General features: G+C 44.2%; 2 protein-coding genes across 7 annotated transcripts in view; one reads left to right on the forward strand and one right to left on the reverse strand.

Annotated features, from left to right (window-relative positions):
- Nucleotides 1–27,966, reverse strand: part of LOC121005375 (oocyte zinc finger protein XlCOF6-like) — a 916,661-nt gene that overhangs the window by 246,291 nt on the left and 642,404 nt on the right. The window lies entirely within an intron of this gene.
- On the forward strand, nucleotides 17,782–26,813 carry LOC121005404 (oocyte zinc finger protein XlCOF7.1-like). Of its 3 annotated transcripts, none has more exons than XM_040438149.1 (8): nucleotides 17,782–17,947; nucleotides 22,063–22,187; nucleotides 22,285–22,434; nucleotides 22,632–22,707; nucleotides 22,820–22,917; nucleotides 23,137–23,251; nucleotides 23,589–23,723; nucleotides 26,685–26,813. In XM_040438149.1, the coding sequence occupies exons 2-8, from the start codon at nucleotides 22,110–22,112 to the stop codon at nucleotides 26,744–26,746; spliced, it is 714 nt and encodes a 237-aa protein (XP_040294083.1). In that variant the 5' UTR covers nucleotides 17,782–17,947; nucleotides 22,063–22,109; the 3' UTR covers nucleotides 26,747–26,813. The 3 variants fall into 3 exon arrangements, with proteins under 3 accessions (XP_040294083.1, XP_040294082.1, XP_040294081.1); XM_040438148.1 differs by lacking the exon at nucleotides 26,685–26,813 and adding an exon at nucleotides 23,859–25,884; XM_040438147.1 differs by lacking the exon at nucleotides 26,685–26,813 and having other exon boundaries at nucleotides 23,589–25,884.

Consider the following 27,966-nt stretch of genomic DNA (forward strand, 5'->3'; position numbering starts at 1 on the left):
AAATATATTGAAGAGAATAGGGCCCAATACTGACCCCTGAGGTACTCCGCTAGTGACAGTGACCCAATCTGAGTATGTACCGTTAATAACCACCCTCTGTTTTCTATCATTGAGCCAGTTACTTACCCACTTACAGACGTTTTCTCCCAGTCCGAGCATTCCCATTTTATATACTAACCTTTTATGTGGTACAGTGTCAAATGCTTTGGAGAAGTCCAGATACACGACATCCATTGATTCGCCGCTGTCAAGTCTAGAACTTACCTCCTCATAGAAACTGATTAAATTAGTTTGACATGACCGATCCCTCACGAAGCCATGCTGATATGGCGTTATTTGCTTATTTCCGTTAAGATGCTCTAAGATAGCATCTCTCAGAAAACCTTCAAACAGTTTACCCACAACAGATGTTAAACTTACCGGCCTATAGTTTCCAGGCTCTGTTTTTGGACCCTTTTTGAATATTGGCACCACATTTGCCATGCGCCAATCCTGTGGGACATTCCCTGTCAGTATAGAGTCTGCAAATATCAGAAATAAGGGTCTAGCTATGACATTACTTAATTCCCTTAGGATACGGGGGTGTATGCCATCCGGTCCTGGCCATTTGTCTATTTTAATCTTTTTAAGTCGCTATTGTACTTCTTCCTGGGTCAGACAGGACACTTTTAATGGGGAATTTATTTCAACATTCAGCATTTCATCTGACAGTTTATTTTCCTCAGTGAATACATTGGAGAAAAAAATATTTAACAGCTTTGCTTTCTCCTCGTCGCTCTCTGCGACTCCCCCCTCATTACTCTTTAAAGGGCCGACACCTTCAGATTTATACTTTTTAACATTTATATAACTGAAGAACATTTTAGGGTTAGTTTTACTCTCTTTGGCAATTAATTTCTCGGTCTCTAGTTTGGCCGCTTTCATTTGTTTTTTACATGTTCTATTTTTTTCCTTATAGTTTTTCAGTGCTTCCGTGCTACCCTCCTGTTTTAGTGTTTTATATGCTTTCTTTTTGTCATTTATTGCTTTCTTTACAGTTCTGTTTATCCACATTGGTTTCTTTTTGTTCCTTAACCTTTTATTCCCATACGGTATGTACCTCTCACAATGAGATTTTAGGATGCTTTTAAAGATATCCCATTTTGTGGCTGTATTTTTATTTGTGAGGACTTTATCCCATTTAGTTAGGCCTATGGCCTCTCTTAGTTGGCTAAATTTAGCTTTTTTGAAGTTTGGTATTTTTGTTCCTCCCTGTAGAAACGCTCTTTTGAATGATAATTGGAAGGTTATTACTTTATGGTCACTATTTCCCAGGTGTCCCCCAACCTGCACGTCTGTTGTTCTGTCAGGTCTATTGGTTAATACTAAGTCCAGTATGGCCGTCCCTCTAGTCGGGTCCTGAACCAGTTGGGAGAGGTAATTGTCTTTGGTTATTGCCAAGAACCTGTTTCCTTTATGAGATATACAAGTTTCAGTTTCCCAGTCTATAACTGGGTAGTTGAAGTCCCCCTTAATAACCACCTCATTATGATTTGCCGCCTTGTCTATCTCATTTAGTAGTAGATTTTCTGTGGACTCTGGTATATTAGGTGGTTTATAGTAAACTCCTATTAGTAATTTATTGTTTTTTTTAGCTCCATATATCTCTACCCACAGTGACTCCACATGTTCATGTCCCTCACTTATATCTTCACGGAGTGTGGGCTTTAGACAGGACTTTACATTAAGGCAGACCCCTCCCCCTATCCGGTTTTGACGATCCTTTCTAAACAGACTGTAACCTTGTACATTAACTGCCCAGTCATAGCTATCATCCAGCCATGTCTCAGTTATTCCCACTATGTCATAGTCCTCCTCACACATCACTAATTCCAGTTCATCAGTTTTATTAGTCAGGCTTCTGGCATTAGTATACATACATTTGAGAGGTTTATGTATATTTTTTACCCTACACCTTTCCTTCTGAACTGTTCTAGTCCCTCCTTCCATTCCTCCCCCAGTCCCACTACCTTGCCCCCGGTCTCTATCTGCACTATCTTCCCATCCTGTAACGTAATTACCCTCCCCCCCCAGTCCCTAGTTTAAACACTCTTCCAACCTTCTAGCCATCTTCTTCCCCAACACAGCTGCCTCTTCCCCAACACAGCTGCCTCTTCCCCATTGAGGTGCAGCCCGTCCCTACGATAGAGCCTGTAGCCGATAGAGAAGTCGGCCCAGTTCTCCAGGAACCCAAACCCCTCCTTCCTACACCAGTTCTTGAGCCACTGCCTTTCTTGTGTGGCCCGTGGTACAGGTAGTATTTCGGAAAATACTACCTTTGAGGTCCTTCCCCTAAGCTTTTGACCTAAATCCCTGAAATAATTTTTAAGGACTCTCCACCTACCCCTAACTTTGTCATTGGTTCTGATATGGACCATGACCGCTGGATCTTCTCCAGCCCCTCCCAGTAATCTGTCAACCCGATCCGCGATGTGTCGAACTCTAGCGCCAGGAAGACAGCACACTGTTCGGCGATCACGGTCTTTGTGACAGATTTCCCTATCTGTTCCCCTAACAATTGAGTCTCCCACTACCAGCACCTGTCCGGCCTGCCCTGCTCTCCTGGTCCCCTGCTTACCGGAGATGACATTCCCCTGACTGGCAGAGGAAGTGTCCGGCTGCGGCAGTGCCGTCTCTGGACTGATATCCCCCTCATCTGCCAAATGTGCAAACTTGTTGGGGTGTGTCAGATCAGGGCTAGCCTCCCTGGCACTCTTCCCTCTACCCCGCTTTCTAACTGTTACCCAGCTAGCTACATCACTTTCCTCAGCCTCCTCTCTGTCACCCTCCCCCTCATCTACCCCAAAGAGTGCTTGCTCGTTGAGAAGCAAACTCTTTTGCAAATTGTCAATGCCTCTCAGTGTTGCAACTTGCCCATTTAGAGACTCGATTAGCGATTCCAAACGGGTAATTTGCTCACATCTTGAACAAAGATATACACCCTTGAACGGCTGTTCCAGGACTGCATACATCATGCAAGATGTGCACTGTAGGGCTTCAGAAGTTGATCTGAAAGATCCACCCCTCCCATGTGCCTGTTGTTGTCTTGGATACAAACTGGTTTGGGGGTAGTGGTATTTCGTACAGGAGCAGGGGAGCTGGCGTTAGTGTGAATATTGTTCAGTACAAGGACGTCCCTCTTGTCCTTGTACTTAACCACCAGCATGTTATCATGGAGGAGAGCCCTACTTTCACCCTTTCTTAGTGGTTGCCTTACCAGCGATCTAGGGAGGCCTCTCTGATTTTTGCGTACTGTGCCGCAAGCCACAGTACCTCTGGCAATTAGGGAATATGGCTATGCTGGTATAATAGTTATCCACATAGAGGTGGTAACCCTTATCTAGCAGTGGGTGTAAGTCCCACACGATTTTCCCACTAACTCCTAGGATGGGGGGCATTCTGGGGGTTCTATGTGGGAATCTTCCCCTTCATAAATGCAGAACTTGTGGGTGTACCCGGAGCTACTCTCACAAGTTTTGTATAACTTTATGCCATACCTTGCCCGTTTGTTAGGCAGGTACTGGCGGAATCTAAGCCTCCCTTTGAAAAGTAATAGGGACTTATCTACACTAACATTTTTATCTGGGTTGTACACCTCAGCAAACTTGGTGTTAAAGTGGTCAATGACAGGCCTAACTTTGAACAGACAGTCAAATGTTGGATCATTTTGGGGTGGGCACTGTGCATTGTCGTTATAGTGTAGGAATTTCCTAATTGACTCAAATCCCTTCAAAGTCATGGTCTTACTGTAAATTGGAGTCTAGTAGAAAATGTCCGAACTCCAATATGCAGCACGAGTCCCCAAAACGTCACCATCTCTGCTGCACTTACTGGGGTCCAACCTAGGGGTATAGCGTATGGCGATGTAGGGTTCTGATCAATGAATTGTTGGGCGTATAAGTTGGTTTGGGTCACCATTAAATTTACAAAATCTTCAGAGAAGAAGATTTTGAAAAAATCTAGTTCAGTGAAGTCCGCACTGTCTATCTGTATTCCAAAGCTGCCCTCCAAATCTGGAATTTGGCGCTTATAATCGTCAGGGGGTGGGGTCCATTAGGGTTCACTCTGGGGGACTGCCTCCGCTGCTACCCTGGGACGCCTTCTAGAGGGTCCCTCATCAGCAGATGATGCTGATGAGGGGGTAGAGGAGTAGAGGAAAGTGGCATCCTCTTCTCCCTCACTGGCCGACTCAGTATCGGAGGCAAGCATGGCGTATGCCTCTTCAGCTGAGTAAACTCCTTGGGACGGACGGGCCATTTTTATTTTATTGGGGTGTGACGTGTGAAATGTGGAAACCTTTATTTTGTGTGAGGGGTGTATATGTTGTGTTTTCACACGTGAAGGAGCTTGTAATAAAATTTAGAAGAAAAAAAGGAGAAAAAAAATTTGTTAAAAAATAAATGTATTTTCTATTAAAATCTAAACTGACACTAAAATATATATATATATATATATATATATATATATATATAAAACAACGAAAAATGGCAGCACAGGCCAATAAACAAGTCTTGGTGCACGTCCCTGAGGGAATAGGCTTCTTACCCCAATTATAGTCCAGAAAATTGAACAGCACTCCAATGTATCATCAAAAAATAACTCTTTTAATCTTTTTTCACACACACAAAAAAAACTCAAAAATGTGCAGATGTAAATGAGCACACTACTGAAGGGACAGGGACTGAGGGTGGTTTAGGGAACTGGAACAGCTGCAAATGAAAAAAATATATATAAATCAGTGCAGCAATTCCAGATGTTCTTTTCTTCTTTCTTTCTTCTTTCAGCAGGAAAGGGTTAAAAGCGCTGTGGAGGTGCACCACAAGTCCCAGCAAGCCAACAGCAGCACAGAACCTCTCTGCATGCAGTCACCAGCTACAATGGCTGCATGCAGGGAGGTTCTGCCCTTTAGTGTGCAGCTATAGCGCTGGCATTGGCTGCGCTGTCAAGAGACCCAAAACACCAGTGTCCCCTGCCTCACCTCGGAGCAGACCGCTGCTGGCCGGTAAGAACAGCCATGGTGCCCCAATTCCCCCCTGATCGTTCCCCAGAGCCCGGTGGACCTTGTGACGTACATGTACGTCACTGGTCTTTAACTCCCGTCCAGATATGACGTACATGTACGTCACGAGTCCTTATGAGGTTAAATCCTGGCAAGGAGACAGTCTGCTTTGGTTCCTGCTCTAGTGCTCCTGTCCACAGCAAGATTAAAAAACTAAAAATATTAAATATTTAACTAGAAATACAAGGATGGTTACTAGATCCCCTCAGTGGAGCTTGTGGTGCCTTTAAAAACTGCACATGCCTTAAGACCTTTAAAAGGGTTATCCTGGAAATAATATTGATGACCTATACTCAGGATAGGGTATCGGACCCCGTCAATAAGCTATTAGAAGAGGCTGACGATCTATGGGTGCCGAGGCCTTTTCCTCGACCATGTGACGTCACTGTACATTGGTCACATGGCATAGTTGCAGCTCAGCCCCATTGACGTGAATGGGGCTGAGCTGCCATACCAAGCACAGCCACTGTAAAATGTACGGTGCTGTGCTTGCGCTCACCAGAGCTCCAGTGAGTGTGGCAGCTGACTGGGGGGGGGGGGGCTTGTGCCGGATCTCGGACCCCCGCCGATGTGCTAATAATGACCTGTCCTGAGGATAGGTCATTATTATCAATGCCTGGATGACCCCTTTAAAGTGGTGGTTCCAACAGCAATAACCAACTGTTCTCTGCAGTCTCCAGTGCTGGAACTAGCACTTGGAATGGAGAAGGAAGCACAGCTCTGTTCAAAGGGCAGTGGCACCAATTGAAGTAAAAGGGAATTGAGCTGCAGTAACCCAGCAAGGCCACTAAACTTTGAAGTAGCTGTGCTTCCTGTTCCATTCAAAGTGTTACTTCCAGTGCCGGAGGCTGCAGGGAACAGCTAATTAGTAGAGGAGCAGGGTGTTATACCCTCACAGATTGGATATTTATGACTTGAGGATAGGTCATCAATATCAGAACCCTTGAAAACATCTTTAATACTAGAGCAAGGAGATCTTGATGGGAGTTTTGGATAATCTTTTAATCTGTTTTACTACAGAAATGTGAAATCAAATTAACCTATATATTCTCACCTTTGAAGAGGTAGAGATGCACTGCAGTACAAGCCCCTGGTGCCTCCAACACAGCATCATTGTGACACTTCAGCAGGGTTATATCTTATGTCCTGTGTGTTACAGGCTGTAAGTGTGGACCCATTGTGCCAACCAACCGGCATGATTTGGAGCTAGACCTGAGGGATCTGGCCTTCGCTGCAGGGGAGCCATTAGGCCAATACCTCTTGGTATTATACATACTTATATTATACATACATATAATACAGAATTGTAACAGTCACGTCCACACACACACAGGGGGAAGGATAGTGACCACTGCGCTCCACCCTCACCCCTGGCCCTGCCTACTTGCCTCACGAGTCCTGATGACAGGGGACAACTGGACGTCAGTCCCTAATTTAGGATACGTGCATGGAAGACAGACAAGACAAAATACGGAACATAAACGGACCGGGTCAGAACCAAGAGAGCTACGCAGTACAAAGGGTTAAGCAAAGAATGGTCAGGAGAAGCCGGGGTCAAATACCAGGAGAGTAGAGAAGTACAAGAGGAGTCCTAAGAGAGTAGTCAGGTGGGAGCCGAGGTCACAATACCAGGACGGATGCGCAGTACAGGAGGAGCAGGCAAAAGGATCGTCAGGGAACGGAATCAGGTGAGTATTCAGTAGTCCAACAAATAGCCAGGAACCTAGAAATTAACAGGCGACCTGTGGCTAGCAGGCTGCCTGTATTTATAGTGGGGAGTGAGGGTCATGTGACGTGCTCAGCGTCACATGACCGACAGACCAACCAGTTGAGCACCGAGTGATCAGCTCGGCGCTCAAGGCAGACTTAGGAGCAGGGAGCCACCCAGCAGTAAAGCCGCCCTGGGAATGAGGTCAAACACAGATCCTCATTCCCAAAGCTAAGCAACAGTTCTGCGGGCAATGGGGGACCGAGTGCACCTTCGGAACCCCATTACAAGAATAGTCTGTGGCGGTAGCACCAAGGGTTCAGGCAATACTCGTAGTCAGGTAACAGGCGTAGGCCAGGGCAAACAGTACAGGGTCAGAACAGAGAACAGACATAGGTCAGGTGGAAGAGAGAATCCAGGGATCAAGCAGAAGTTGGCACACAAGTAGACAAATGCATTAAAGCTCTTTTGCGGGGTCTAGCTAGCTAGTGAAACCTAAGGAAATTGCTCAGGCAAGGGGTTGAACAAACTGCCCAGCATTAAAGAAGAATTGATTAGTTCATTAGTCAAGCAGATCCACACAGAGTAAAAAGGGAATTAACCCCTGAAGTACTGAAGGGTGAAGTGTAATATATAGACTCTAATACACATACAGGAAGAGACCTCGCAGCCTGCAACACAGGAGTCTGGCAGCCCGTCCTGGGCAGAAGCTAACTGAATGATGTGGCGCCTGTGCCCGCCTTGTATAACAGGATGGTGGCAGGCACAACACGTCGCCATAACACAGTGTCGCTTCTCCTACACTGGACATGGGGAGGGGCTTTCCCTGCCTATTGACGCTTCTGAGGGAGAGCATCCCTGTTTGTTTTCCAATTTGGGACCTGCTGTATGGAATTCAAGTAGAAACAGCACTCAGCTGATCACTTTTTCCAGGTGTTCATCTCATTCCCTGTCCCATCAGCAAATCAATGTGCAGTATTCAGATGGCAGACAGCACAGTGTTTGTGCGTCAGATGTTTGTTATTTATCTTGCCAAATGTGCACCATACTTCATTATTGCAATGTTTAAGACTATTATATATATTATTTTTTTTACAAAGGATCTTTTTCAAGCTTATGGATAGTAACATAGTAACATAGTACATAAGGCCGAAAAAAGACATTTGTCCATCCAGTTCGGCCTGTTATCCTGCAAGTTGATCCAGAGGAAGGCAAAAAACCCTGTGGATACTTGAAGTAACAGGATCATATGTGGAGGCATACCACAAAGAATTGAGTTGAGGGCGAAGGGCGGCCCAGCGCTGAACTGCTTCTGTTTCAGACATAGATTTACACTGCACTGCTGCTAGTGGAAGCTCAGTGCAAAGAGATTATTTACAGCTTCCATTTATATAAATGAGCTCCCCCTAGTGGTGGCTGCAGAAAGCCAGTTTTATAATCTGTGAGAAGAGAAGCAGGTTTGTCAATGATGCTAGTTGTCTGGCATAAATACACTGAGAAACATGATGTTCAGAACGAGCTTTTTTTTTCAATTTCAAATAAGCATTTTTCGATAGTAAAAAAAAGTGGGCGATGTGGAACGCAAAACTTTTTTTATTACAATTTTTTATTTATACATTTCTTTCAAAATAAACAAAAAAAACTTATTGGCCAAAAATCTGAGGAGTCACGCTTTGTCTTCTGATAAAAACTCTACCAAAGGCATGATTGTACTGTATAGCATGGTGAAAACTGCTGACAGATTCCCTTTAAACCCTTAAGGACCAGGCCAATTTTTGAATTTCCGTTTTTTTCTATTTTACCTTCACAAAAGACACAACTATTTTGCAGGACAAATTGGATATATATTGGTACCATTTACTTTACCATATCTTGTATTGAAAAAGGGGAAAACATTCTTTGTGGGGAGAAGTTGAAAACATCCACAATTCTGGATTTTGTAATTACAGTGTTCATTATGCACTAAAAGTGACATGAGGAGATACTGTGTCATCGCGTACTCCCTCAGGTGTCACTCTCTGGGGTTCAGTGTTGTGAAGAGGTGCGGTGAAAGGATCAGGCTGATGTAAAAGAACAACAGACATTTTTCTTTAAGAGTGCAAAGGATAAATTACAGTACATCCAGGTGTCGTCTGTACAAGGTGCAATATCTCTATCTCCAGGAGATGCAGTACGGTGGCAGAAATAGCACTCAGAGTAGTCTTTCTCTCCCAATTTTCCTTCACTAATAGCAATAAGCTGGCACTTGTGGCCATGTGCACACCCTGAACTGTTGTGATGGGTGTCTTAACTTATCCCCTCACCTTGCAGCAGAGTCTTTATATCTGTAGTGCTGATAAATCGTCTGTCTTTGTACTCGGTAGCTAGTAGTTCTTCTGGTGCCCTGGGACCCTGCAGTCTCCCTGGAGTAGTGGTCCTCACAGACAACTTGTTTTCGTAATCCCAGGACCCTTAAAGTGGCAGCAGATGTTCGTGCTCTCTCACTCTTGCACAGATAGCTCTCCCTAGAACTCTACCTCTTGGCAAGAAGAAGGACCAGCCCATTCCTAGCAAGAGGGGAGGAATGGAATGGTAAGTTCCATTCCAAACGCCCACCATACCTTATAATTACAGTATATACAGTATAATAATTGCAGATACATTATTTAGGCAGGTACTGCATTTGCTTTTTACAAGGCTAACTGTATTTGTTATGGGATAATTAGAACTTTTTATAAAAAAATTTGGGGGGTCAAAGTGACCAAAACATTGCAACATGGCGCATTTTTTATTTTTTCATTATGGCGTTCAACAAGCAGGAAACATATTTTTATATTTTAATAGGGTTATTTTAATGTACCGTATTTTTCGCTTTATAAGACGCGCCCGATGATAAGACACACCCCAGATTTTAGAGTAGGAAAATAAGAAAATATATTTTTCATCAGACCTCATATCAGCCTTATAACACCTCAGATTAGCCCATCAGACCCCCATCAGACCTCAGATTAGCCCATCAGACCTCAGATTAGCCCATCAGACCCCAGATTAGCCCATCAGAAACCAGATTAGCCCATCAGTACCCCCAGACCTCAGATTAGCCCATCAGTACCCCCAGACCTCAGAATAGCCCATCAGTACCCCCAGACCTCAGATTAGCCCATCAGACCCCAAATTAGCCCATCAGACACCAGATTAGCCCATCAGTACCCCCAGACCTCAGATTAGCCCATCAGTACCCCCAGACCTCAGAATAGCCCATCAGTACCCCCAGACCTCAGATTAGCCCATCAGACCCCAGATTAGCCTATCAGACACCAGATTAGCCCATCAGTACCCCCAGACCTCAGATTAGCCCATCAGTACCCCCAGACCTCAGAATAGCCCATCAGTACCCCCAGACCTCAGAATAGCCCATCAGACCTCAGATCAGACTAAAATAAAAAATCATTTTACCTGTCCTGCGCCGCGGCTCCTCTTCAGCTGTCGCGCTCCCATCTTCCCGGCCTGCGCTGCACTGTCACATGACTGCGTGCAACGTCAGGTCATAGTGCTCGCACTATGGAAGATGGGAGCGCGACAGCTGAAGAGAAGCCGCGGCGCAGACCAGGGAGGGCAAGTATTACCTGCGCTTGCGGCGCTTCGCTACCCGCTCCTAATACATACTAGTGAGCGCTTCCTATAGGAAGTGCTCACTAGTAATCGTTTTATAAGACGCACAGACATTTTCCCCCCACTTTTGGGGGGGGGTGCGTCTTATAAAGCGAAAAATACGGTAATATTTTTAGGCCCCTTATGGAACATGTACATGTGATCTTCTGATCACTTGTCCCATAGACTGTGCTGCATACCCCAGAATTTGTAAAAAAAAAAAAAAGTGCAAGAAAGATTGCAATAATAATAAATAAGAAAGTTGTACTAAACTTATTTGTCCGGGTTCCAGTGGCATGATCCTCAGCCTCAACACTCCCGCGTCAGGAGAGATGCGCTGCTGAGCCATGCCCCCTGGTGAGGCAACCGTATCCTTAGTAACAGGATGCAATGCTCTGTTTCTCCCTGCAGCGGGCGTGTGCTGGGGGAGATTGGCAGTGGGGCTGATTAGCTCAGCTGCTCCATTACTGTGTACTAGTGTTTCTGACTAATGGAGTGCAGAGTCATGAACCTATCAGGTTCTGATCCAGGGACTCAGCATTATATTAAATCCCTTCCTGCCATACACCATTGCCAGTGATAGTGTTGTTTGGCTCACTAGCTTGGTTTCTGGTTCCCTGTTCCTGCATTTGTGTACTGTTTCCTCTGCGCTTCTGACCCCTCTCTGTCTCAAGTGTTTGGTACTGTGCAGCCCGTCTGGCTCTGAACTCGGCTTGTCTTCTGACCACTCTCTGTCTCTCATTTGATATTGCGTAGCGCGTCTGGTCCTGACCCATTGCCCTACGACTCTGCTTTTGTTTTTTGTCTGTTGGTATTTGTCCATCTCTGCACTTATTTAAAGTAGGGACTATCATCCAGTTGCGGTTTTGCCAAGTAGGGCTTATACTGCAAGTAGGGAAGGCAGGCTGGGTTCTAGGTTAGGGCTCACTGTCCTTGTCTGTCTCTACCTACAGGTGTTACAAAACAATCTGAAGTACAAAATCTTTGCTGCCTTCTATCTGAATAGTATTGGGATCTGCTGTATGGAAGGCAGAAACATGAACATTGAGCCACAGCCTGCACTGCTGTCCTCTGCCTGAATAGCTCAGTGTTATTATTCTTCACAGACATAAACTACTGGGATACGATACATATACCAGGAAAGGTAGAAATAAAAGATCAAAGTAAAAGTCCATTGATTTCCACTGGCTTGTGTGAAAGCAACATATGATAATGGGCAAGAAGCTGAGCTCTGTGATATGTAGATTTACAGTCAGGTCCATAAATATTGGGACATCGCCACAATTTTAACATTTTTGGCTCTATACACCACCACAATGGATTTGAAATGAAACGAACAAGATATGCTTTAACTGCAGACTGTCAGCTTTAATTTGAGGGTATTTACATCCAAATCAGGTGAACGGTGTAGGAATTACAACAGTTTGCATATGTGCCTCCCACTTGTTAAGGGACCAAAAGTAATGGGACAATTGGCTTCTCAGCTGTTCCATGGCCAGGTGTGTGTTATTCCCTCATTATCCCAATTACAATGAGAAGATAAAAGGTCAAGAGTTCATTTCAAGTGTGCTATTTGCATTTGGAATCTGTTGCTGTCAACTCTCAAGATGAGATCCAAAGAAGTGACGCAAGCCATCATTATGCTGAAAAAACAAAACATCCCATCAGAGAGATAGCAAAAACATTAGGCGTGGCCAAAAGAACTGTTTGGGACATTCTTAAAAAGAAGGAACGCACCAGTGAGCTCAGCAACACCAAAAGACCGGGAAGACCACAGAAAACAACTGTGGTGGATGACCGAAGAATTCTTTCCTTAGTGAAGAAAACACCCTTCACAACAGTTGGCCAGATCAAGAACACTCTTCAGGAGGTAGGTGTATGTGTGTCAAAGTCAACAATCAAGAGAAGACTTCACCAGAGTGAATACAGAGGGTTCACCACAAGATGTAAACCATTTGTGAACCTCAAAAACAGGAAGTCCAGATTAGAGTTTGCCAAACGACATCTAAAAAAGCCTTCACAGTTCTGGAGCAACATCCTATGGACAGATGAGACCAAGATCAACTTGTGCCAGAGTGATGGGAAGAGAAGAGTATGGAGAAGGAAAGGAACTGCTCATGATCCTAAGCATACCACCTCATCAGTGAAGCATGGTGGTGGTAGTGTCATGGCGTGGGCATGTATGGCTGCCAATGGAACTGGTTCTCTTGTATTTATTGATGATGTGACTGCTGACAAAAGCAGCAGGATGAATTCTGAAGTGTTTCGGGCAATATTATCTGCTCATATTCTTCCAAATGCTTCAGAAGTCATTGGACGGCGCTTCACAGTGCAGATGGACAATGACCCAAAGCATACTGCAAAAGCAACCAAAGAGTTTTTTAAGGGAAAGAAGTGGAATGTTATACAATGGCCAAGTCAATCACCTGACCCGAATCCGATTGAGCATGTATTTCACTTGCTGAAGACAAAACTGAAGGGAAAATGCCCCAAGAACAAGCAGGAACTGAAGACAGTTGCAGTGGAGGCCTGGCAGAGCATCACCAGGGATGAAACCCAGCGTCTGGTGATGTCTATGCGTTCCAGACTTCAGGCTGTAATTGACTGCAAAGGATTTGCAACCAAGTATTAAAAAATAAAAGTTTGATTTATGATTATTATTCTGTCCCATTACTTTTGGTCCCTTAATAAATGGGAGGCACATATGCAACCTGTTGTAATTCCTGCACCGTTCACCTGATTTGGATGTAAATACCCTCAAATTAAAGCTGACAGTCTGCAGTTAAAGCACATCTTGTTCGTTTCATTTCAAATCCATTGTGGTGGTGTATAGAGAGAAAAATGTTAAAATTGTGTCGATGTCCCAATATTTATGGACCTGACTGTATGTCATATGGGACTGGATTGCTGAGTAAAAACCAAAATAAATCCTGACAAATCCACCCACACAGGATGATTGACAGCTCTCATTGAATCAGTGTGTGTGTACACCAAAAGCTGCCAGTCCCTATGTGATGGGTTATCAGGACTCTTAGGCTAGTTTCACACGGGCGTTGCGGGAAAAGGTGCGGGTGCGGGTGCGTTGCAGGAACATGCGCGATTTTTCCGCACAAGTGCAAAACATTGTATGGCGTTTTGCACTCGCGTGAGAAAAATCGCGCATGTTTGTATTAGATTGTATTATTTTCCCTTATAACATGGTTATAAGGGAAAATAATAGCATTCTGAATACAGAATGCATAGTACAATAGCGCTGGAGGGGTTAAAAAAAAATATAATAATTTAACTCACCTTAATCCACTTGCTCGCGCAGCCCGGCATCTCTTCTGTCTTCATCTGTGCTGTGAGCAATAGGACCTTTGATGACGTCACTACGCTCATCACATGATCCATCACCATGGTGATGGATCATGTGATGGACCATGTGATGAACGCAGTGACGTCATCAAAGGTCCTATTGCTCACAGATGAAGACAGAAGAGATGCCGGCTGCGCGAGCAAGTGGATTAAGGTGAGTTAAATTATTATTATTATTATTTTTTTTTTAACCCCTCCAGCCCTATTTTACTATGCATTCTGTATTCAGAATGCTATTATTTTCCCTTATAACCATGTTATAAGGAAAAATAATAATGATCGGGTCCCCATCCCGATCGTCTCCTAGCAACCATGCGTGAAAATCGCACCGCATCCGTACTTGCTTGCAGATGCTTGCGATTTTCACGCGGCCCCATTCACTTCTATGGGGCCTGCGTTGCGTGAAAAACACAGAATATAGAGCATGCTGCGATTTTCACGCAACACACAAGTGATGCCTGAAAATCACCGCTCATGTGCACAGCCCCATAGAAATGAATGGGTCCGGATTCAGTGCGGGTGCAATGCGTTCAACTCACGCATCGCATCCGCGCGGAATACTCGCCCGTGTGAAAGGGGCCTTACTGTCTCTTCTAGGAGACCTGTAAGGATTTACTCCGCTATTCACTCAAAAATCCTGCTAAATCATATAAACCTATATATCACAAAGCTCATCTTCTCTCCATCTATCATACCCTCCTCTGATATAGCGCAGCAGAAAACTGACAGGTTCACATTAACTGGAGTAATAAAATTTTTTACGCATTCTTCTGTGAAGTTCAAGTTTTTAAATACATTATGTAATACAATTTATTAAAGGGTTTCTGTCACCCCACAAAACTCATTATTTTTTTTTTTGGATAGTTAGATTCCTTATAGGGCGATATAGGAGAATATAATAGTCTTACTTACTTTCATGCGGCCGATTCTTTATAAAACGAAGTTTTATAATATGTAAATGAGGGCTCTACCAGCAAGTAGGGCGTCTACTTGCTGGTAGCCGCAGCAGCAATCCGCCCCCTCGCCGTGTTGATTGACAGGGCCAGCCGGGATCTCCTCCTCCGGCCGGCCCTGTCAGTAATTCAAAAATCGCACGCCTCTGGTCATTCGGCGCAGGCGCTCTGAGATGAGGAGGCTCGTCTCCTCAGTGCGCCTGCGCCGATGACATCACCGAAAGAGAAGACGTCATCGGCGCAGGCGCACTGAGGGAGTGCTGAGGAGACGAGCCTCCTCATCTCAGAGCGCCTGCGCCGAATGACCAGAGGCGCGCGATTTTTGAAATACTGACAGGGCCGGCCGGAGGAGGAGATCCCGGCTGGCCCTGTCAATCAACACGGCGAGGGGGCGGATTGCTGCTGCGGCTACCAGCAAGTAGACGCCCTACTTGCTGGTAGAGCCCTCATTTACATATTATAAAACTTTGTTTTATAAAGAATCGGCCGCATGAAAGTAAGTAAGACTATTATATTCTCCTATATCGCCCTATAAGGAATCTAACTATCCAAAAAAAAAAAAAAGAGTTTTGTGGGGTGACAGAAACCCTTTAAATAGACAATCACAAAATCATACATAACAGACAAATTTGGCATCAGGGTGACAAGTACCATACATTTATGGCAAATGCTGTAATTGCTTCTTTTGCTGTTAAAAAAAACAAACACTGACCTTTTGACTGTGTGGTTTAGCTGTGTTGTTTACTTCTGAAGACTTGTTTATGTCTGGAAAAGCTGCTTAGTCATTCCCATAGACTTGTGTTTAAACTCTACAGGAGTCTATGACAGACTGAAATTGTGACACTGTTTCTGTTTAGGCTATGCTTCTCCTTTCCAGTTCCACCTCTCCCACTAGAAGGTTCTAGTTCAGATAAAAACTGTATAAGGCTGCTTTCACATCAGTGCTAGCTATTCTTGTTCTTCTGCGCCGTTATGGGAGCAGAAGAATGAGAATAATGAAAGTGCTAGATTTGGCACAAAATTGACATGAACAGAGCCTAACAGATCCCATCCCGGGTGAATGTTATTTTGGTGGAGAAGTTCTTTATGCACAGAGCAACGCAGATGTAAAAGTTGCCTAAAAGGGGAGCAATCTGAGCCCGTAGTTGTCTGCATATAGGGACTGGTGTTTAGTAGAGGAGACTCTGCCAGTCTGAAGATGAGGACGTGGGTAGCGCCATCCTGGTTGGTCCACTCTTGGTCTGAATTTTGGTGAGTCACATCTGCCTCTTTACCTCCCGGCTTTCTTCCATTTGGATGTTCATTTATTGTCAGGATTTCCCTGTTGGCCGGGTGTGTGTATATGTCCATGTCAGCGTGGGCTTTGCAGTTACTTCTGACTCGCCTTTTTTCATCCTTACTTACTGTCTTTCTGCGGGCAATTTATATTCTTTTTACACATCCATCCCGCCGATTCTATACATTTACAACTTATGACCAGAGTGCCGCTCCCAGGGTGGTGCCGTTCTTCCCTCCCCCTGCTCCTTTTTTGTTCCCTGCCTTACTGCATCTCCTGTATGTAAACTTTGATGTTTTATTATGTCACAATAAATTATTTATTATGTTGATCATTTGGCATTTTGAGCTCCATTTTCTTTGTTGTTCTGAAGATGAGGACGGGTGTTTAGTAGAGGAAACTCTGCCAGTCTTCAGATAGGTCTTAGTGTTTAGTAGAAGAGACTCTGCCAGTCTGCATATAGGGTTTAGTGTTTAGTAGAAGACTCTCTGCCAGTCTGCAGATAGGGACCGGTGTTTAGTAGAGGAGACTCTGCCAGTCTTCAGATAGGTCTTAGTGTTTAGTAGAAGAGACTCTGCCAGTCTGCATATAGGGTTTAGTGTTTAGTAGAAGACTCTCTGCCAGTCTGCAGATAGGGACCGGTGCTTAGTAGAGGAGACTCTGCCAGTCTGCAGATGGGGACTGGTGTTTAGTAGAGGAGACTCTGCCAGTCTGCAGATAGGGACCTGTGTTTAGTAGAGGAGACTCTGCCAGTCTGCAGATAGGGACCAGTGTTTAGTAGAGGAGACTCTGCCAGTCTGCAGATAGGGACCAGTGTTTAGTAGAGGAGACTCTGCCAGTCTGCAGATGGGGACCGGTGTTTAGTAGAGGAGACTCTGCCAGTCTGCAGATGGGAACTAGTGTTTAGTAGAGGAGACTCTGACAGTCTGCAGATGGGGACCGGTGTTTAGTAGAAGAGACTCTGCCAGTCTGCAGATGGGGACCGGTGTTTAGTAGAGGAGACTCTGCCAGTCTGTAGATAGGGACCGGTGTTTAGTAGAGGAGACTCTGCCAGTCTGTAGATAGGGACCAGTGTTTCGATTCCTCCCTTTTCCATCTTCTTCCCAACCATCTCAACACAAACTCCCCACTCCCCATCCATAATGCCCCCCAGTAATAACAATGCCCTTAGAGTGCCTCCAGCAATAATAATTCCCACTGTTGTGGCCCCCAGAATAATGCCCCCAGTAGCAAAAAAAAAACCAAAAACATATGAGTGCTGTTTCTGAGGGAAACTGAGTACTGGCATTTTCTTTCTATTTTATCAATATTTTCTCTTGCACCTATTTATTTCCGTTGAAACTCCCAGAGGACCCCTTTAATAACCGACAAGTAATACATGGAAAATTACAACTACTTGGGCATCAAAATAAAAAGCAAAAAAAAATAAAAAAATGGCCCAACTCAGCTTTGTCTTCAGAGGGTTAAATAGTAGGATGGCTGGAAAGGGGTCCTGCTGTGACTGCTGGGGGTAGGATTGAAGATAAGGGCGCTGCTGTATTCACTCTGGGTTGTGACGCCTGCAGCACTACGCTATGTACACGGCCCACCTATATCAGACATGCCTGCTGCAGCCATACAATCACTGCCCCCTAAGTCCCTGTGCTTAAACTTCCCGGAATGATAAAGCCTTGAGAGTAGGCGGGCAGGGAAGTTTTGGTCATGTGAGCAACTGCCGGTCACATGGTAAAGGCTTGTCAGTCATGTGACCATCAAGTAACAAAAGGTCCTCGGTGGTCTCGACTAATTGCGGTCATGTGATCGTGACGTTTACAAGGTCCTACCACTGAGCAAGTCGCTGCCACAGGAAATTGCTTCATTTCCTTGTTAGTAACTTCCTGGCGACGGCTGAATAGGAGAAAGCGGAGAGGAGACATTGATGAGACTGGTAATGTCCTCTTATTCCATGACCTGCAGAGGGGGGCGCAGACTGTGCAAGGCCGCGTTATACTGCAGGAGGAGCAGACTCTGGTGTCCCCCCTGTACCTGGTTATAATACAGGAGGAGCAGACTGTGGTGTCCTGTCTGTTATTATACAGGAGGAGCAGACTCTGGTGTCCTGACTGTTATTATACAGGAGAAGCAGACTCTGGTGTCCTGTCTGTTATTATACAGGAGGAGCAGACTCTGGTGTCCTGTCTGTTATTATAATACAGGAGGAGCAGACTCTGGTGTCCTGTCTGTTATTATTATACAGGAGGAGCAGACTGTGGTGTCCTGTCTGTTATTATACTACAGGAGGAGCAGACTCTGGTGTCCTGTCTGTTATTATAATACAGGAGGAGCAGACTCTGGTGTCCTGTCTGTTATTATAATACAGGAGGAGCAGACTGTGGTGTCCTGTCTGTTATTATAATACAGGAGGAGCAGACTCTGGTGTCCTGTCTGTTATTATACAGGAGGAGCAGACTCTGGTGTCCTGTCTGTTATTATAATACAGGAGGAGCAGACTCTGGTGTCCTGTCTGTTATTATACAGGAGGAGCAGACTCTGGTGTCCTGTCTGTTATTATAATACAGGAGGAGCAGACTCTGGTGTCCTGTCTGTTATTATAATACAGGAGGAGCAGACTGTGGTGTCCTGTCTGTTATTATAATACAGGAGGAGCAGACTCTGGTGTCCTGTCTGTTATTATAATACAGGAGGAGCAGACTCTGGTGTCCTGTCTGTTATTATACTACAGGAGGAGCAGACTCTGGTGTCCTGTCTGTTAGTATAATACAGGAGGAGCAGACTCTGGTGTCCTGTCTGTTATTATAATACAGGAGGAGCAGACTCTGGTGTCCTGTCTGTTATTATAATACAGGAGGAGCAGACTGTGGTGTCCTGTCTGTTACTATAATACAGGAGGAGCAGACTCTGGTGTCCTGTCTGTTATTATACTACAGGAGGAGCAGACTGTGGTGTCCTGTCTGTTATTATTATACAGGAGGAGCAGACTCTGGTGTCCCCCCTGTACCTGGTTATAATACAGGAGGAGCAGACTGTGGTGTCCTGACTGTTATTATACAGGAGAAGCAGACTCTGGTGTCCTGTCTGTTATTATACAGGAGGAGCAGACTCTGGTGTCCTGTCTGTTATTATAATACAGGAGGAGCAGACTCTGGTGTCCTGTCTGTTATTATTATACAGGAGGAGCAGACTGTGGTGTCCTGTCTGTTATTATACTACAGGAGGAGCAGACTCTGGTGTCCTGTCTGTTATTATAATACAGGAGGAGCAGACTCTGGTGTCCTGTCTGTTATTATAATACAGGAGGAGCAGACTGTGGTGTCCTGTCTGTTATTATAATACAGGAGGAGCAGACTCTGGTGTCCTGTCTGTTATTATACAGGAGGAGCAGACTCTGGTGTCCTGTCTGTTATTATAATACAGGAGGAGCAGACTCTGGTGTCCTGTCTGTTATTATACAGGAGGAGCAGACTCTGGTGTCCTGTCTGTTATTATAATACAGGAGGAGCAGACTCTGGTGTCCTGTCTGTTATTATAATACAGGAGGAGCAGACTGTGGTGTCCTGTCTGTTATTATAATACAGGAGGAGCAGACTCTGGTGTCCTGTCTGTTATTATAATACAGGAGGAGCAGACTCTGGTGTCCTGTCTGTTATTATACTACAGGAGGAGCAGACTCTGGTGTCCTGTCTGTTAGTATAATACAGGAGGAGCAGACTCTGGTGTCCTGTCTGTTATTATAATACAGGAGGAGCAGACTCTGGTGTCCTGTCTGTTATTATAATACAGGAGGAGCAGACTGTGGTGTCCTGTCTGTTACTATAATACAGGAGGAGCAGACTCTGGTGTCCTGTCTGTTATTATACTACAGGAGGAGCAGACTGTGGTGTCCTGTCTGTTATTATTATACAGGAGGAGCAGACTCTGGTGTCCTGTCTGTTATTATACTACAGGAGGAGCAGACTGTGGTGTCCTGTCTGTTATTATAATACAGGAGGAGCAGACTGTGGTGTCCTGTCTGTTATTATACTACAGGAGGAGCAGACTGTGGTGTCCTGTCTGTTATTATAATACAGGAGGAGCAGACTCTGGTGTCCTGTCTGTTATTATAATACAGGAGGAGCAGACTGTGGTGTCCTGTCTGTTATTATATTACAGGAGGAGCAGACTCTGGTGTCCTGTCTGTTATTATAATACAGGAGGAGCAGACTCTGGTGTCCTGTCTGTTATTATAATACAGGAGGAGCAGACTCTGGTGTCCTGTCTGTTATTATAATACAGGAGGAGCAGACTGTGGTGTCCTGTCTGTTATTATAATACAGGAGGAGCAGACTCTGGTGTCCTGTCTGTTATTATAATATAGGAGGAGCAGACTGTGGTGTCCTGTCTGTTATTATAATACAGGAGGAGCAGACTCTGGTGTCCTGTCTGTTATTATAATACAGGAGGAGCAGACTGTGGTGTCCTGTCTGTTATTATAATACAGGAGGAGCAGACTCTGGTGTCCTGTCTGTTATTATACAGGAGGAGCAGACTCTGGTGTCCTGTCTGTTATTATAATACAGGAGGAGCAGACTCTGGTGTCCTGTCTGTTATTATAATACAGGAGGAGCAGACTGTGGTGTCCTGTCTGTTATTATAATACAGGAGGAGCAGACTCTGGTGTCCTGTCTGTTATTATAATACAGGAGGAGCAGACTCTGGTGTCCTGTCTGTTATTATACTACAGGAGGAGCAGACTCTGGTGTCCTGTCTGTTAGTATAATACAGGAGGAGCAGACTCTGGTGTCCTGTCTGTTATTATAATACAGGAGGAGCAGACTCTGGTGTCCTGTCTGTTATTATAATACAGGAGGAGCAGACTGTGGTGTCCTGTCTGTTACTATAATACAGGAGGAGCAGACTCTGGTGTCCTGTCTGTTATTATACTACAGGAGGAGCAGACTGTGGTGTCCTGTCTGTTATTATTATACAGGAGGAGCAGACTCTGGTGTCCTGTCTGTTATTATACTACAGGAGGAGCAGACTGTGGTGTCCTGTCTGTTATTATAATACAGGAGGAGCAGACTGTGGTGTCCTGTCTGTTATTATACTACAGGAGGAGCAGACTGTGGTGTCCTGTCTGTTATTATAATACAGGAGGAGCAGACTCTGGTGTCCTGTCTGTTATTATAATACAGGAGGAGCAGACTGTGGTGTCCTGTCTGTTATTATATTACAGGAGGAGCAGACTCTGGTGTCCTGTCTGTTATTATAATACAGGAGGAGCAGACTGTGGTGTCCTGTCTGTTATTATAATACAGGAGGAGCAGACTCTGGTGTCCTGTCTGTTATTATAATATAGGAGGAGCAGACTGTGGTGTCCTGTCTGTTATTATAATACAGGAGGAGCAGACTCTGGTGTCCTGTCTGTTATTATAATACAGGAGGAGCAGACTGTGGTGTCCTGTCTGTTATTATAATACAGGAGGAGCAGACTCTGGTGTCCTGTCTGTTATTATAATACAGGAGGAGCAGACTCTGGTGTCCTGTCTGTTATTATAATACAGGAGGAGCAGACTGTGGTGTCCTGTCTGTTATTATACAGGAGGAGCAGACTCTGGTGTCCTGCCTGTTATTATAATACAGGAGGAGCAGACTGTGGTGTCCTGTCTGTTATTATAATACAGGAGGAGCAGACTCTGGTGTCCTGTCTGTTATTATACTACAGGAGACGCAGACTGTGGTGTCCTGTCTGTTATTATAATACAGGAGGAGCAGACTCTGGTGTCCTGTTATTATAATACAGGAGGAGCAGACTGTGGTGTCCTGTCTGTTATTATAATACAGGAGGAGCAGACTGTGGTGTCCTGTCTGTTATTATAATACAGGAGGAGCAGACTGTGGTGTCCTGTCTGTTATTATAATACAGGAGGAGCAGACTGTGGTGTCCTGTCTGTCATTATAATACCAAATACTCCTGTAAAAACGACTCTAAAACCTCCTCCAAAAAGGACCTTTTTTCAGCTAATAATCTGCTGCTGATTTTGCCGCCTTTATCTCCATTGTAGGTCTGTTTAAGACTAATACAGTATTCATCTGACAACCTAAGAAAAGATGGCAAAGGACAAGAGTCGCATGTCCGAGAAGATATTAAAACTCACACTGGAGATCATCTACCTGCTGACTGGGGAGGTGAGGAATTTTCTCATCACTATAGTCTTTGTACATTATGTGTTCAGAGGTTAGTCAGGGTCCAATCTGATCACACTGATTATAATGGTCTTGATAGAATTTCACAGCCATCAAGACAGAAACTGGAAGATTGAGCATTTCCCAGGACCCAGTCTCGGAACCTCCATCCTATTCATTAAAACATGATAAAAAAAATAAGAAGATCCTGCAGCTCACCAACAAGATCATTGAGCTGCTGACTGTAGAGGTGAGCGCTGCTGGGAAATAATACAGTAACACAAATGATAACTTGTCTGGAGAATGACTGTGCCATTGTGTTTGTTAGGTCCCTATAAGGTTAATGGTGCGCTCAGGGAATACTGAGAGTAGTAGTTTTCCAACAGCTGTAGAGTGCATATTGGATGTCACCACTATGAGGATGCCAATGTCTATTTCTCTGTTAAGGAACAAGAGTATTTAGATGGACACATGGATCTGTACAAAGATGTTGTGGAGAAGCACCAGACCATCAAATCACCAGGTACGTGGAGACTTCATTGATAGTAATGGAGAGAACAATTTTTAAAGTCACATCACTTGTCATCTGATCACATAAATATTGCATTTAGTCATTGTGTATGTGTTTCCTAAAGGTGGATCCAGCAAGAGAAAGCCACCAAAGCGTCGTCCAAGACCTCATTATTCCCATAGCTATGCGGAAGACAAGCACAGTTTCCCACAGGATCATAAGGTAGATGCTGTGGTGAGACCACTTCAGCCTTACTGATTCCAATTTTAAGGATTTCAGAGCTGTCTGAGCCCTTTTGTAATAACTCCACTAACCAATGACTTTTTGTTATAGTGCAAAACTTGGTTTGTATTATTTGTCTATGATGCTTATTATAACTGCTAGTTCCATAACCCCAAACCAGTGTTGGTAATGTGTGTTTTTTATCTCTGGAATCTTCAGAATGAGTCCCTTAGTGATTTCCAGATTGTTATAGTAGAAGACAATATTAAGAAGGAGAGTGAAGAACTCCGTGTTATAATAAAGGAGGAAGAAATTCCAACAGATATCAGCACAGGTGAGCATTTGTCCCTAAAAAATATCCCTTTTGTCATCAGTCTTTTAAAAAAAAAAATGTCATCTGCTTTGTCAGTACCATCTCATCAGTGAAAAGCTCTTTGTTATCTTCAAGCAGTGCAGTCTTCAGTGAGAAGATTGACCCTGTTGGGGACTTTCTCTTCTTACCTTGTGTCACTTTGTGCTACCTGCCAAGTCCAGTTTCACCCTGGCTTCCCATTCCTTCCGAATTCTAGCCCCATAACGCACTGGTTGTTGCAGGCATGTAAATATGGTTTTGGTCCATTCCATATCTTTTGGTCATTCAGGTTTTTAATAATTTTGTGCATTATTTACAGATGGACATGAAAGCAGACATTCTATGGAGGCACATGTCATTTCATCTCCAGATTGCGAAAGAGATGATGATGACTTCACGGTTGAACGCCCAAGAAGAAAGCCCAAGTCTGTAAATACACGCCCAGTATTCCAGGGTACATCATCTGATCCTTCAAGTCACGAGGAAGGCTTTCTTGACATGTCAGAATTTATTAAGGCATGTTCGGGAAATAATGTCTTTCCATACTCAGAATATATTAAGCATTTTAACCAAAATCCTGGTGTCTTAGATCTTCAGGGAAATCGTGTTGCCAGGAAGCCATTTAATTGCACAGCGTGTGATAAATGTTTTACACATAACTCCTACCTTATCAAGCACATGCGAACTCACACAGGGGAGAAGCCATTTGCATGTGGAGAGTGTGGAAAATGTTTTACTGACAACTCTGGCCTCACTAAACACCAGAGAATCCACACAGGTGAGAGACCATACCAGTGTGCGGAATGTGGGAAGAGTTTTACATATAAAGCCGACCTTATCAAACATGAAAGAATCCATACAGGTGAGAAGCCCTTCCCGTGTCCTGAATGCGGCAAATGTTTTACAGACAAGTCTGGCCTTGCCAAACATCAGAGAATCCACACGGGTGAGAGGCCCTTCCAGTGTGCAGAGTGCGGGAAATGTTTTGCTCGTAAGTCACATCTCGGAAAGCACCAGATAATTCACACAGGTGAGAAGCCATTCCAGTGCCCCGAATGTGGAAGATGCTTTGCTCGGAAGTCTCACCTGGTCAACCATCAGATCATACACACAGGTGAAAAACCACATTTATGCACTGAGTGTGGGAAATGTTTTGCCCAGAGACCAGGCCTCATTATTCACCGAAGAACACATAGGAAGGTAACACAGTTTTCATGAGCTGTGCAAATGATGGAAAACGCAACTGTGGATGTACAAGGAATATAAGAAGATCAAATTTCAGTACGTTTGTAGGATATTCAAGCAGAGACCTGCACTGGTATTACCAGGCGAAGATGACATAAAGCAATAGTCTGGTGTTATGAATGAATATACTACCATCCAGATATGGAGCAGAAATGCCAGAACAGGTCGCTCATGTATATCATAGATCTGAATTCTAATATAGAGAACGTTGTTCTGTAGGCTCCCAACTAATATGTAACCCTATTGCATTTAATAGATCCTTGAGACTGACCTCATGAGTATTCATGTACAATAAGATACTGAAAGTTGTGGACTTTCACACGTTTTAATATAGGTTTTATTTAATGAAAATTAAAGGGTGTGGATATATCTGTCATCCACTGAAGCCGCGGCAGCTGTTATTCTCGTTATAAAACATTCAGAGCAGAATGGTGACTAAACTGAATGGACTATCTCATGAGAGGACACAATCATCAGGTGATATGAAACATTAGCAATAAGGTTTCAATGGAGACCTAGGCTGAATTTCACCATCAGTTCTGAAGATCCTCAGGATTTCTTATCCTTCTTATGGTAAAAGAACAGTTCAAATGGACATCTAAAGAAAGACTTTGCATTTCATCTAAAAGTAAATTATGATGACCAAGTCTATGGGCCAGGGCTGAGAATCTAGCATATAAAGTTGTGCCCGCCTTTACGTTCTTCTTTATCTCTTACTTCTGGTCACCCCTTTTTTTTGAGCTGATGAGAAACCTCTGTCCTTTACCTGCTCTGTACTTTTGTGTTCAATTGGGCAGCCCTAAGGAAATAACATGTATTGGTGTTTAGGTTCCTTTTTCTCTGATAACCTTTAGTAACAACGTTGTTTTGATTGAAGTTGATTCTTCCATAAAGGGAGTCTGTCAGCAGTTTTGTCAATGCAAAACTGCTCACAGACATGGGTCGGGACATTACTGTCTTCCTCCTTGTAATCACCTTCGTGCTGACAAAAAGTACTATGAATCCAGCTGGGAACACCGAAGTGCACCGAAAGCAGGCTGCAGAGCTTCAGGCTCTGTGTATAAGCCGCTCCACAGTTTCCCCCTTCTGGTGTGAGTGACCGCTGTATCCCCAGTTTTCCCCTATTGCTGTATCAGTCACTGCAAGAAAAAGGGGGTCAGTCAGCACATCCCAATGCGCAGGTGCACGCTGCCATGGCTAGAAACACAAAGAAAAAAAACACAGTGCAACAGCACTCTGCAAACACAAATTACGTACAATAATGCCATAATTATAGAACATATTCTGGTGCTTATTTTATACATTTGAGATTCTTGGCAAATACAGTTTGTACAAAATTATTTGGGTCCATGCATCGGCTGCCACAGCCATCACTCAGAGCATAGGGCAGTGGCTGTGGAGCAGCTCTCACGTTGAACTGGAAGCACTGCAGCCTGCATGACCATCTTTGGGACTCTTGTGAAAGCAGCGTCCGTGGGATTCCATTTTTTTAATTTATTTTCCAGTACCGCAGTGATAATATGTAATACCTTCTTCCCCTAACTGTGTCTGTCAGCAGTTTTGCATCAACAAAAACTGCTTGCACTCGCTTTAAATGACAGGTATAATTATTCTAATCTTTAAGACTTCACCCAAATTGTTCCTTGCTGCGAAAAGATTTTGTGATGCAACTCAGGTGCTTTACACATGTAGAGAACCAGTCTTTGCTACTACTATCCTTTTGGAGAAATAGCTGCAGTATTATTATAGCTTTCTGAAAGCTGGTGGTCGGGATAGATGAATTCAACATTGTATTGTATTGTATGTCTCCATTGTATATGACTTCTGTTTTTTATGGGTTGCATAGAAAAAAAAAAAAAAAAAAGTGTAAAAAAAAAAAATCCACTGTATCAGTTAAAGCAGCAGTTAGTCTTCCCTTTCACCTAACTCATAAGCTACCTGGAAGTGACACAGGAGTTCTACAGTGAGAGAGAGAGCAGTTGACACTAACCTTCCTTGGAAAGTTTTACAGTTTTTTTTTTTTGTAACTAATTTTATTACTTTTATATTTGTTGGTGTATTGGTTTAACAAAATAAACTAAATACTGTAGTTTAAGCTTAACCCATTTGTAATAAAGTACTTGTGATTAGTTTTGAATGCCCGGCTATTAAATCTCCATAACTGTTGCAGTGCAGAAGGTTGTCACGGTGAGAGGTGTTTTTCAAGGTATGGATTCCAGCCTACAACAATGATGGGAGTTAGGCCACTCAAGAAAATGAATGGGCATAAAGCAGCTGTCATCTCTTCAAAAAGGCTAAATCTGACCCTAAGAAAACATTTTTCGCAAATAAGCATGGCCAACCGAATAGGAGCCTCTATAAAGCTTGCTGTGCTGTATTAAAATATACTCAACAATTCAAGGCTTCTTTATATGTGAACTAGCAGAAGGACCCGACTTTGCACAGGTATATTTCATTTCATGTTTGTGTGTGTCATTAAATGATATTGACAGTATCCCCCATAAGTCACCTCTACAGCACCTGCCTCTTAACACGGCCCCCCCCCCTCCTTAAAATGGTACCTCCACAGCAGCCCACCCGCTTAACTTTGACCTTGACAACAGCCCGCCCCTTTAACAGTTAGTTTCACAGCACCCCACTCCCTTGACATTGACCTCCTTAGGGGCTCTCCCCCTTAACAGTGACCTATACAGCACCCCGCCCCTTAACACTGACTTTCATAAGGAACCATCCCCTTATCTGTGAGCTCCACTGTTCCCTGCCCCCTAACAGAGACCTCCAAAGCACCCATCCCTTTAACATTGACTGCCATAGTACCCCATTCCCTTAACAGTGACCTCGGCAGTACCCCGCTCCCTTAACTGACCTCACAGTACCCTGCTGACTTAACAGTAACCTCCACAGCAGCTGCCCCTTTAATAGTGGCCCCGGCCCCCTTAACAGTGATCTCCACAGTGCCCTATTTCTTTAAGGCTAGGGCTACATGACGACATGTGTCGCACGGGCTTGGGTCTGCTGAGAGTTTTCATTAGCTCGAGCAGCAGCCATGCTTTTTGCTGCAGGAGTCTTGCGTCCAACTGCAGTTTTCCTTTTTGGAGGCATGAGTAGTTTAAAAGCATTTCAATTTATAAGAATGCTGACATTCAGTATGGCAGTCCATTATAGGTGCAGTCTAGTGTTGAGCGAACTTCTGTTTTAAGTTCGGCGTCTAAAGTTCAGCTTCCGGTTAGCGGAGGATTCCGAATTCCGTTGTGGTCCGTGGTAGCGGAATCAATAATCGGCCATTATTGATTCCGCTACCACGGACCACAACGGAATTCGGAATCCATATCGGGATTCTCCGCTAACCGGAAGCCGAACTTTAGAGGCCGAACTTAAAACAGAAGTTCGCTCAACACTAGTGCAGTCTGTTTATGGCTGTGTTGTTAGGAAAACCTGGTAAATTAAATGTG

This window comes from Bufo bufo, chromosome 6 (genome assembly GCF_905171765.1).
Source record: "Bufo bufo chromosome 6, aBufBuf1.1, whole genome shotgun sequence".
In the NCBI taxonomy this organism is placed as follows: Eukaryota; Metazoa; Chordata; class Amphibia; order Anura; family Bufonidae; genus Bufo; species Bufo bufo.